The following is an 11,819-nucleotide window of genomic DNA, read 5'->3' on the forward strand; positions in this document are numbered from 1 at the left end:
AGGTCCAGCCATAAATACTATTAAGGGCCTTTTATTCATATTCACCACATCAGAGATATCTCTTTCTGGGAAGGTTTTTTAATCCCCACAGGTTGAATTAGGACACTCCCTCTGGGTCCCTAGCAGTCGTCTCCAGGCTGGGAGCCCCAGGGGGTCTGCTCCCTCCCTGCTTCCCTAGCCTGGCCCTGCTGGCACACAGTCACCAAGAAGTGCTTGGGCGAAGTGAGCTGTCTTGCACTGCCGAGTGGAAGGTGGGCACCTGCCCCACTAATGCTCGCTGGCTGGTAGCTTTCACAGTACTCCTGACCCCCCGAGGGCTTTGCAATCTGCCACTGCAGGTCCCTCGCACAACCCACAGGGTCCTTAAAAGTCATCGTCGTCACAGATGTCAAGGTACACATCAAAAGCCTCTCTGTTGCAGTTTCCATCAGGAGTGAAGACATATTTGTGGAAGGTCCCATCTACGCAGATAGCTAGAAGAGGGGGAAGGATGGGCAAAAGGTTAGAAGCTGCGGAAGCCACACACTCCAATCCTTTCAGGTGTCCTATGGCCTAGGGTCTACCTCCAGACCTTTGTCCACATGCCATCCCTGTGACGATGGAGTCGAGCCACCCACTCTAGCTTCCCATGCCTTAAAATTCCTTCAGGTCCAAATTGCAGGACTTCGCCCATGCAGTGCCCCCAGTCAAGGGCTATTCCCACTCACCAATGACAGAGTTGACGTTCTTGGAAGTATTGCGACCGAAGGCGCAGATGCAGGCTGACTCGGCAGGCACGGTGAAGCTCGCCAGGCTCCACTGAGAGTCCACGTACTGCCCAATCATAGGCCCCACCTTGCCCACACGAGCCAGCCTGCAGGCAGCACTGGCTAAGCCCAGGTGTGGTACATGGGCAGGGGGACTGGGGACATGGCAGGGCAGGGCAGGGAGTACTCACGCGGAGCGACGGTTGAGGCGGGTATCTTTGAGAGCAAAGATATGGACCGTGCCCTTATCACTGGAAGCGCAGAGGAAGGAGGAGTCATGGCTGAAGTTGATGCTGGAAGACAGACCAGCAGTGACGCCCATGTGTCATGTCACATGGGGTCACCAGCCCGCCACACATATCCTGTGCTCACCAGTAGAGAGTGGCAGGGTCAGTGCCTCGGCGCAATTCCACCAGTTTCTCCTTGGATTGCGTGTCAAAGAGGCGAATAAGGGTGCCTTTCTGAGAGGCCGAGGCCACTACAGTGCCTGGCTGGTTCAGAGACACGCAGGCCACGTCACTCTGATGTGCATTGATCGTAAATGGAGCAGATGAAGTACCAGGCTTTGTGCTTGCCAGGTCCTGTGGTGGAAGGAGCAGTTTGGGCTTGGGGGTATGGGAAGCAGGGGCCAAGCATCCACAGGGGGAGCCAGCCCACCCACCTACCCTTGCCCACTGGATGGCTCACCACAAGTTGCAGACTCCCACACTTGTGTCCTGGGAACACCAGCAGTTGCTTCTCCAGGCTGGGGCAGAGGTCACAGAGCCCTAGGGTGTGAGGATGAAGTGTCGGGGTTGGGGGGATGCAGGGGCCAGGCAGGGTCTCAGAATGGACAGAAGCAGGATAAGGGCCAAGACTTTGACCTTCCATGATATATGTTACCCACAGAACCCTCGGGGAGCTTGCCCTCCACAGTGCTCCCCAGCAGTGAGGCAGATTCTCCACCTCCTGATGCAGCTGCGGTAGCCCCAGGAGGCCCAAGGATCCCTGGCACAGCCAGCCATGTCCTTACTGGGTGTTTCTGCTCTGCTATCTGGGGCACCTGGGCGTGGGACAGGGCTTCGGGTGGGGACAGAGAACTGGCTAAGGGTTGGAAAGATGGACTGACTGGGAATATGAACATCTGTCAACCCATCTGAGCATCTCTGCACAAAGACTCTCTCTCTGCCCCTCTTTCCCCATTTTCCGGTGTGCCCCTTCCAACCTCTCATTTCTGCCCCTCTGCCCCATCCACTGCCTCCTGACCTCACACCTGCACATCTGGGTCCTCTCACCCTTGGGGTTGTCCCGGGTGTCAAACTCGAACAGCTTTCGGGGGTTGTCGGGAAAGGAATACACGTAGATGCGGTTCCTCAGCACGATCACGATTCTGTGGGCAACACACAACACAGGATGGCCATGAGGGGATGGCGGGATGCCCATGCAGGACTAACCCTCTCGCCTGCTGTGGGGACCTCCTACCTCCCCCACCCCAGTCCTCCTCAGGCTCACTTGTCATGGCGCATGCGCACAGCCAGCACTGGCTTGGTGAAGGTGAACTCCAGCACCAGCTTGTCCTTGGAGTCCTTGCCCTCCCGGGCATCGTCCCAGATCAGCACTGCTGGGCAGGTGGGTGCGTTGTCGGGGCCAAGGTTTAGGGTGAGGGGCAGCCCTGGTGACACAAGACCCACCCCTACTCCCCATGGGACCTCAACCCACTTGCTTAACCTTTTGTTAACACCCAGCGTGGGCTTCATACGGCATGAGCACTTGTGGATGTGATTTCTGAGAATAGGTTTCTAAAACTGTTACATACTCATTTACAGATGAAGAAACTGAGGTTTGAAGAGGTTGAGTATCTTGGCCAAGAACCTCACTGCCCATGAGCAACCCAAGCAGGGACTCACATTCAGGACTGTAACTCCCATTAGTAACTATTTCTGCCTCCAGGGTCCCAGTCCGTACCCCTAGAAGATTTCTGCGATGAATCCTCGGGCTCTGTGACTTGCCTAGGGCATCTCTTGCCATGTCCCAGTGGGATCAACAAAACCCTTAGAACAAGATGTCTCCTGAGGCTCAAAGCAAGAGGATACTGGGGAGACAGCACCAAGATTTTAAGACCTGTTGGTTGTGTGACCTTGGAAAAGCCACTTAACCTCCCTAAGCCTCAGTTTCTTCATCTGTAAAATTGGGGATAACAATACTTCCTACCACATGGAGTTACTGTGAGGATTAAATAAGTTAATATATATAAAGTGCGTAGAACAGTACCAGGCTTATAGCAAGTGCTCCATAGGTAAAGACATGGCATACAGGAGGCATTCAATAAGTGTTAAGCGAAGGCAAAACACCAAGCTTCTCAAGCGATAAGATCCATGACTTCCAAGCTGTAGGCCTCACTGTGGGACTCTGAGGTGCTCTGACATCTTCATCTGCCAGTGCCTCGGGGTGCCTGAAGGAGGCCAGGATTCCGGGGAATCTGGGCCAAGGGCGGGATGGGATGAGGGCACTTACCTGAGATCTCTGAGAACTTGGGGCTGCTACCACCACCCACCAGGGCCAGCAGGTTGGAGCGGTGCAGCATTTCCACCAGGCCCATGCTGCCCACCTGCTCATGGTCTGGACAAGGACCAGGATGTCAGTAGGGGTGGGAGCCAATGCCCAGCCCGTCCCTTCTGTCCATTGCCCCTCCTCCACCAATGGCTCACCCAGATGCCCCTTCTCCATCAATGGCTCCACATTGTAGATGCGCACACCTGTCTCCATGGCGCAGCAAAAGCAGCCTGGGGAGGGGGGGATTTGGGGCTGCTTCAAAGGATGCCCAGGTGGAAGCCATGGCCCACCTCTGGCCATTCTTTCTGTCCCTCCCTCCAATCCACAAGGGTGCAGGCACAAGCCTCTCTCACTTTGGTCTTGGTTGAAACGCAGACTGGTCACTCCTCGAAGTGGCTGCTGAGTCATGGTCCAGGACTGCTTCCCTGGACACAGATGGGGGTAGGGTTGGGAAGAGTCCTGGGGTTTGCCCTTCTCCTAGAACTCCTGTCCCCAGTGGATTTCTTCTTCCTCCTCCTCCTCCTCTGCCACTTTCTGCCGCCAGCAGGACTGAAGAAAACAAAAAAGAAAAAAGAGGGATAGTTCTGGGGTCTCCACACGAATCTCCTAAGATCCCAAAGAGCATGGCCAGGAACTTCCCCATCTTCTCACACTTGGATGAGCCCAGCTCCAGCCCTACCCTGACCTGTATTCCCCATTTCTTTCTTACTCCGTAGCCATCAATGCATGTCAGGAAGTAATGGGGGTAGAGGGTTAGTGATATCTCTTCCCCACCCCCAGCCAATCCTGGCTCTAATGCCCCACATGGCCTAGAACCACTTCTCATCTTCACACCTGGACCTAGCATCCAACTCCACCTGTCAATAAGCAGGGAAATGGAGCTAGGTCATCCACTTCTTCCCACACCTCCCTGACCTGGCCCCGAGACCTGCTATGGTTGGTCCATCACCCACAGGACCACCTCTCCTCATGCCCTCTGAGGCTCCCAGCCAATTCCACCATCTCAGAGCCCTCTCACACCTCCCCTCCTCACAGCCTCTCCAAACCCCTTCAGGATCCCATGCCTAGCCCCAGATGACCTCTTCTCATGCCATGCTAACTTCTGCCCAACCCGGGTCAGCCTGGATGTTCCCCAAGACCTCCTTATGCCCTAAAGACTCTACATCAGATTCCCCTATCACTCCAAATCGCCCACCCCTGGAACATTCCCTTCCATGTGCTTTGCTGTCATTTCCTCCAACATAGACTGACTAGAACCTACCCCCAGGAATCTCATCCCCCTTACATTCTTCCTCCAGATTCTCTATCCTCTCCCCAAACACCCTGCCCCAGGGCACCCCTCCTCCATCAAGACTCTTGCCCAGGACATACCTCCCCAAACCCCTACCTGGAACAACTTAACCCAACAAGACGCCTGCCCCGGACCCCTCTAAGATTCCTGTCCTAAAAGCCCCCACGCTCTCTTCAAATCCCCATCTCCCCAAGACCTTTGCCCAAGCACACCCGTTCCCCATCCTCCAGGAGCTCAAACCTACTTTCCGCCCTTGTACCACCTCCACCAGACCGCCTCACTCTCCAAAGACTCATTCTTTGGACAGCCCCACCTTTCAAGGTCCCTTTTTCGGACCACCATTGCAAATACCCGTGCCACCCAAGAACTTTGCTCCGGGATGCCTTACCTCCCTCCACTTCTTCATGTCCAAGACCGCCCTTATACTCCTTCCAACACCAGCACTAACTTAAACTCCTTGTCCTAGACACCCCCCTCCCACCATCCACCAAAACCTCTGCTCATGGAACCCTCCCGCTGGACCCTCCTCCAGGTTCGGACCAACTCTGTAATCTTGCCCCAGTTTCCCGCTGCCTGCACTGACCTGATCTCCGCGCGTTCCCGATTCCAACCCCAGCCGTCGGTGCCGCCCGCGGCCCGGTTTTCTGACCTCCCGGGCCCTGACGCCCGGCTCTGGTGTTTACATCAGGTCTCACTTCCGGGGGAGGGAGTCTGTGACCGGAAATGACTCATTTGCGACCGCAACCCTCCTCCCCTGGGTTCCAGGTCTTTGGAGCAACGCAAGCGATAGTGGCGTCCTCCGGGGAGGATGCTGAAGGGCCTGTCTGAGGGAGCAGAGGAGGGTGGGCGAGAGGGAGCCCTTCCTTCGCGGAGAGGGAGCCCTTCCTTCGCGGAGAGGAAGAGGGCCGAGCATTCCCCCGCTCAGTCCTGCTCTGAGGGCGAAAGGCGTCAACTTTCTGGGCTAGCAAGATTTGGACCTCCAAGGTGGGCTAGAGGGGCCTTCCTTGTTGGAAATACTAGTCCTCCCAGATTTCTAGAGAGGCGGGGGGGGGGGGGAGGCCCGAGGCGGGGGCGGACCTGGAGACCCGGTAAAGCTGCAACGCCTTGCCCAGGGGAAGTCAGGGATGAGATTCCATACCCTTGCTTGGTTTTGTTTACAAAATGAAAAGGGGGTTTTTAATGGTAAGAGGTATAATGCTTCCTGTGGAAAAAGAAATCAAATACGTACATACTGGAAATACATTTTAATTCAGCTTTTAACGTTTGAGGTAGTTGTGGATTCACGTGTGATTTGGGGAAATAATACAGAGAAACGAGATGTACTTGTAACAGTTTCCTCCAAAGGTAACATGTAACATTATAGTAAAATATTACAATCAGGTTATTGATATTGATACAATGTACCCATCCTTTACTTTTTCTTAAGTATTGTTTTTTTAAAAAACTTTTTTTAACATTTATTTATTTTTGAGACAGAGAGAGAGGGAGACACAGAATCTGAAACAGGCTTCAGGCTCTGAGCTGTCAGCACAGAGCCTGACGCGGGGCTCGAACCCATGGACCACGAGATCATGACCTGAGGTGAAGTCGGACGCTTAACTGACTGAGCCACCCAGGCGCTCCACTTAAGTGTTGTTTTGACGCTTCTTAAATTTTTGACTAATATATAATGGGTATGTTTAATTCCAACGTTAAAATTTATTTATTTTAACTTTAAAAAAATGTTTATTTTTGAGATACAGAGTGCGAGTGGGGTGGGGCAGAGAGAGAGAGGGAGACAGAGAATCTGAAGCAGGTCTGGGCTCTCAGCATAGAGGCCAATGCAGGGCTCGAACCCACAAATCTCGAGATCATGACCTGAGCTGAGGTCAGAGGCTTAACTGACTGAGCCACCCAGCCCCCTCCCCCCCCCCCAATTTTTAAAAATTGCACCTTTTTAACTGATTCATGGAATTCTGTGGAATAAATGTAGCATTGTTCAACTGTTCTCTTACTGATGGCCATCTAGGTTGTTTCATGTATGGTGTTCTCAACATACTGTGAATTTGGCCTCCGTATACTAGGTGTGACTCCATTTCTGTGATCCTCAACAAAGCTAATCTTCTGGCTTTCTTTGGTCTCTACTTTCTCATGTTCCAGACCATATTTAACTTAATTTAGTTTGGGCTCTGCCACTCCTATGTCTCAGACACTGCTCTTAACCAGATCACCCATGAATAATCATCTTGACTAACCAGCAGTCACTTCCCTACCCTCTCCTGTGACTGCCCAATGCATTCCACAGTTGCTTTCTCTCATTCTCTTGGTTTTCTCTTACATTTCTGGCTACTCTTCCGCCTTTATCCAATTTCCAAATATTAGAGTATCCTGGTCCCCTTACTTTTGTAGCCAATATACTCTCCCTAGGTGACTTCATCTTGTTTCATAGCTTTAATTATTGCAAGTGTTTTGGAGATCCACTAATTTAGGCCTATAGCCTAGACCTCTTTCCTGAACACCAAACTCATATATGCTATGGCCTGTTTGACGTCTTCCTGTGGATATCTCATAAAGTATCTCAGATTTAACCCACCCAAACAGATCTCTCACATTTTCTTGGTTCAAACACCCTCTTGTCTCCCTCATCTCAACCAATGGGACCACAACACCCAGTTTGTCACTCAAGTCAAATAGCAGACATATCATGCTCAATTGATTATTCTCCATTGTCGTTGGCAAATTCTGTTGGTCTCCCTATCAAAAGGTGTCAGAAATAAACCCCTCAGTCATTTACTTACAGTCAAGATAGAGTAACAAGGACTAAATTTTCCCTCTCACATGAAACACCCCCCCCAAAAAAGACCCAGACAAAATACATCAAACAGTGGTTTCCAAGACACAGACATCAGGCCTCCCTAAGTTAAGATAGTCCAGAGGGACAAGGGCACTTAGAGTTCAAAGACAGAGTATCAGGAGAGAGCTGCAAAGAGAGAGAAGCACAGAAATCTGCAGAGGGTCCCTGTGAGCAGAGCAGTGATCAGTGCATGCATTTGAGAAAACTACCTAAGGCTAGGGAAAGGCCCATCCAAATGAATTAGAGTGAACAGGGCCTGGTACATAGGCAGAGAATAGTTCTTGCTTCTACAAGCTAGACTGGGAAAACTCCTAATTTGTAGGGCATAGAACACACAGGAAGGTCTTGCCTCAATGGTGGTAAATAATTAGCTGTAGACTTAGCACTGCTTGAGACCCACTTAACAATTCATAAGAGGTAGACTCTGAAAGAGGAAACTGTTTCCAAGTAACTATATCAGTACAAAGGTCAGGAAAATTTATAGGAATAATATAATAATAATAGCCCAGCACCTAAAAAAGTAAAATTTACCATTTCTGTTATCCAAACAAGCATGACCAGGCATAAAAGAAGCAGGAGGTACATACTGCAACATGGAAGAACCTTGAAAGTAGTATACTAAGTGGCAGAAGCCAGTCACAAAGGACTACATGTTGTTTTTTTAGAAGTGTTTTTATTTATTTATTTTGAGAGAGACAGAGACAGCGCAAGTGGGGGAGGAGCAGAGAGGGAGAGAGGGAGAATCCCAAGCAGGCTCCATGTTGCCAGTGCAGAGCCTGATGAAGGGCTCAAACCCATGAAACTGTGAGATCATGACCTGAGCTGAAACCAAGAGTCCAATGCTTAGCTGACTGAGCCACCCAGGCACCCTGAGGACCACATATTATATGATTCCATTTATGAGATGTCCAGAATAGGCAAGTCCTTAGAGACAGAAAGTGGATTAGTAGTTGCCTAGGGCTGATGGCAGTAGTGATGGCATGGGGGTGGGGGGACTTTGATTAGGAAGGAAAGGGAAATGACTGCTAAGGGGTATGGGGTTTCTTTTGGGGGAGATGAAAATGTTCTAAAACTGATTGTGGTGATGGTTGAACAACAGTATACTAAACGAATTGTACACTTTAAATGATGAATTATGTGGTATGTGAATTATAGAAAAATACACCAAATGGGATTAATGACATCACAAAAGAAAAACATTAGTGACTTGAAGTCATAGCAATAGAAACTAACAAACAAAACAGAGAAATAAATAAATAAATAAATAAATAAATAAGGCATAAATGAGCTATGGAACAATTTCAAATGGCCTAATATGCCATTTGAAATAAAATCCCCAAAGGAGAGGAAGGGGGACGGAAAAAGTACGTGAAGAAATAATGTCCTAAAACTTTCCAAAATTAATAAAAAATATAAACAGACAGATCCAAGAAGTTCAATGATCTCCAGTACAAGAAAGTTGGAAAATACTACACAAAGGCACATTGTAATCAAATTACTCCAAACCAATGATAATAGATGAAATCCTACCAGCAGCCAGGGAAAAAAGATGTGTTACCTAAAGGAGAAAAAGAGAAGAATGACAGCTTTCTTGTCAGCAAACAAGAAGACAGTAGGGCAACATCTTTAAAAGAGAATAGTACGTTCTGAATGACAGAGTAAGGAACCCTCAAATCCATTCCTCCATAAAGGTAATGAAAACACTGGCCAACAACAATAGCCAAAAAAGTCCAAATTAACTTTCTGAGAATTTTCTACATTAGCCAAATACTTGAAACAATCTGAGGAGCATCCATTCAAGAAAAATGCCTGCATCTTGGTAGGAATGAGCTTTGTGTCATTTTAATTTGCCTTATTCCTGCCCCTCTCTACCCAGCTCCATCATACCAATAAAAGCCAGCAGCCTATCAGGATGGAGGGAGGAAAATGTGCTTGGAGCTCCCCTAAAAGCTATGTTCCTGGGGCGCCTAAGTGGCTCAGTCGGTTAAGTGTCCGACTTCGGCTCAGGTCATGATCTCGCGGTCCGTGAGTTCAAGCCCCATGTCGGGCCCTGTGCTGACAGCTCAGAGTCTGGAGCCTGTTTCAGATTCTGTGTTTCCCTCTCTCTGACCCTCCCCCGTTCATGCTTTGTCTCTCTCTGTCTCAAAAAAATCAATAAACGTTAAAAAAATTTTAAAAAATGCTATATGCCTAAAGAATTGTCATCCTTTAAAAAAAAATCACATGTTAACATAGATAGAATTTTTCCAAAACAACAACAAAAACTATTTAGTGAGAAGAGGGGCATTTTACATTTCTGCAAGTCTCTTTAATGTTTGGTTTAATAGAAAACAGCTAGATTCTCATATCTGCTCCTGAGTTCAATCTCTTGTGATATCACATATTTGGTGTCCTGAGAAAAATTCTACTATGCACTTGTGAGAGAATGAGTATGAAAAAGGCAAATAATGTCTTGGTGTCATGAACATACTTCTGATCTCCAGACACCTTAAAAGAGTCTCAAGGACCCCCCACGGATCCCAGACCACACTTAGAACTTATTAATCAGTGCTGTTAAAACTTCTGGTTATAAAGGTACCAACTTATCCTCACTTCCACAATGAATGTTTTACCTCATCTTTATACTTGAGTAAATAGGGCTTGACATTGTATTTGAATAAAGATGGGTTCCTAGGTGTTTAAGTCCTCTTGGTTTGCTTTTCAAACAAGTGGTCTGTTTATTAATGTTATATGTTAATAGGACACTCACCAGAAAATGAAGAATGATGCACATTCTTGTTATACAAAGTTGTTATGAGGAAAGGTTTCAGGATTGAAAGGACCAAGTTTCAATGACAGAGTAACCTGTTGAAGAAATCCAAACTTGGATGAACATTTAGGTATTCCAGATTCATGGGAATGAGTTATAAGTATTTACATCTCAGTCAAAAATTTTCTCGATGCATGAATCTTGAAGCTAAACATCACTCTGCTCAGACCCAGTTGGGCCAACTAAAGTTAGAGCCCCTTCTTGGAATGTTTTACCTTCTTTTGTGGGTGTGACACACTGAATTAAACTTCCTCTTCAATGCATCCTGGAAAATGGATTATTTGTGGCTGGAAGAATCATTTAAGTTTTACTCTGATGTTTTGAAAAGTAGCATCTTGATTTCCACAGGTCTTCATTTATCATTGAACATTCATTCATTCATTTATTAAATCCCTAAAACAGGCACACTGTATGAAATCTTGGGAATAGAAAAGTAAGCAGATCAATATCCTTGTTCTCTAAAGAGAAAGGTGATGGACAGGGGCGCCTGGGTGGCGCAGTTGGTTAAGCGTCCGACTTCAGCCAGGTCACGATCTTGCGGTCCGTGAGTTCGAGCCCCGCGTCAGGCTCTGGGCTGATGGCTCAGAGCCTGGAGCCTGTTTCCGATTCTGTGTCTCCCTCTCTCTCTGCCCCTCCCCCGTTCATGCTCTGTCTCTCTCTGTCCCAAAAAAAATAAATAAACGTTGAAAAAAAAAAAAAAAAAAAAAAGAAAGGTGATGGACATATACATAAATGCTATGAAGGGAAAAAGGATTAGAATATAGGAAGAACTGGAGTAGAGGTAGGGGTTGCTATTTTATTTGGGGTGCTCAGAGAAGCTTTTGTGCCAAGGTGACATTTTAGCAGAGACCTGAAGGAAGAGAGGGAATGAGTCTTATGGAAATTTTGGGGAAGAGCATGGTAGGCAAAAAGAACAGGAAGGATATCAATACAGCTTGAGAGGTGAGGTCACAGAGGTATGGGGTTGGGAAAAGATCATACAGGGCCTTGTAGGCCATTTTATTTTTTTTTTTATTTTTATTTTTTGTAGGCCATTTTAAAGGTTTGGTTAAAAAAAATTTTTTAAAGGCTTTGGCTCTGTTCTGAGTGAGATAGGGAACCACTGGAGAGTTTGAAGGAGAGGACAGAGATGTGACCAGACTTGCCTTTCCAAAAGAGTACTTCCTGGCTGCTATGTGAAGACCAAGGTGGGGGCAGGGAAAGGGGGAGCAAAGAGGGCAGTTAGGACGCTATTGCAATAAATCAGACAATGGTTTTTGGTGGCTTGGACACTGGGTAGTGGAAGAGATAAGATGCATTCTGGAATTATTTTGAAGGTGGAGCTGAAGGGATATGTTGATGGATTAGATATAGGGTGTGAGAAAGATAGGAGTCAAGAATGAGTCAAAAGGTTTTGATTCACCTGGGAGTCAGCTGGAGGAGCAGATCTGAGATGGGAAATTGGGAGTTTGGTTTTGTTTTTCTGGAGTCTAAAATGCTTATGGGGTATCATGTAGAGATGTTGAATAGGTGGTTGGAGATGACTGAAGATCAGTCAAAATCTTTCCAAATTGATGAAAAACAATCTGTACATCCAAGAAACTAAAGAACTCCAAGTAGGATACATTT

At 47.8% G+C, this 11,819-nt stretch overlaps 1 protein-coding gene across 6 annotated transcripts; it reads right to left on the minus strand.

Moving 5' to 3' along the window:
- Nucleotides 1-58: 58 nt before the first annotated feature.
- Nucleotides 59-5,266, minus strand: WDR45 (WD repeat domain 45). 6 transcript variants are annotated; one of them, XM_030305358.1, is made up of 11 exons: nt 5,153-5,265; nt 3,632-3,827; nt 3,434-3,508; nt 3,240-3,344; nt 2,238-2,343; nt 2,021-2,115; nt 1,434-1,513; nt 1,119-1,327; nt 938-1,039; nt 708-853; nt 59-473 (listed from the first exon to the last, which is right to left on the minus strand). In XM_030305358.1, exons 2-11 carry the CDS (start codon nt 3,684-3,686, stop codon nt 364-366), a joined length of 1,083 nt encoding a protein of 360 aa, XP_030161218.1. In that variant the 5' UTR covers nt 3,687-3,827; nt 5,153-5,265; the 3' UTR covers nt 59-363. The 6 variants fall into 6 exon arrangements, with proteins under 6 accessions (XP_030161218.1, XP_030161217.1, XP_030161223.1 ...); XM_030305357.1 differs by having other exon boundaries at nt 2,238-2,346; XM_030305363.1 differs by lacking the exon at nt 708-853 and having other exon boundaries at nt 2,238-2,346; nt 5,153-5,266.
- Nucleotides 5,267-11,819: the final 6,553 nt, after the last annotated feature.

This window comes from Lynx canadensis, chromosome X, assembly GCF_007474595.2.
Source record: "Lynx canadensis isolate LIC74 chromosome X, mLynCan4.pri.v2, whole genome shotgun sequence".
NCBI classification, from domain to species: Eukaryota; Metazoa; Chordata; class Mammalia; order Carnivora; family Felidae; genus Lynx; species Lynx canadensis.

What these genes read in the sequence shown, in the direction of transcription:
- WDR45 (XM_030305357.1), bottom strand. Translation starts at nt 3,686, where the DNA reads ATGACTCAGCAGCCACTTCGAGGAGTGACCAGTCTGCGTTTCAACCAA. An exon ending in CAAGTTCTCAGAGATCTCAG is followed by an intron (nt 2,347 to 3,239) that starts GTAAGTGCCCTC and finishes CCACCTGCCCAG; the next exon opens with CAGTGCTGATCTGGGACGAT. An exon ending in GTGCGCATGCGCCATGACAA is followed by an intron (nt 2,116 to 2,237) that starts GTGAGCCTGAGG and finishes TGTTGCCCACAG; the next exon opens with AATCGTGATCGTGCTGAGGA.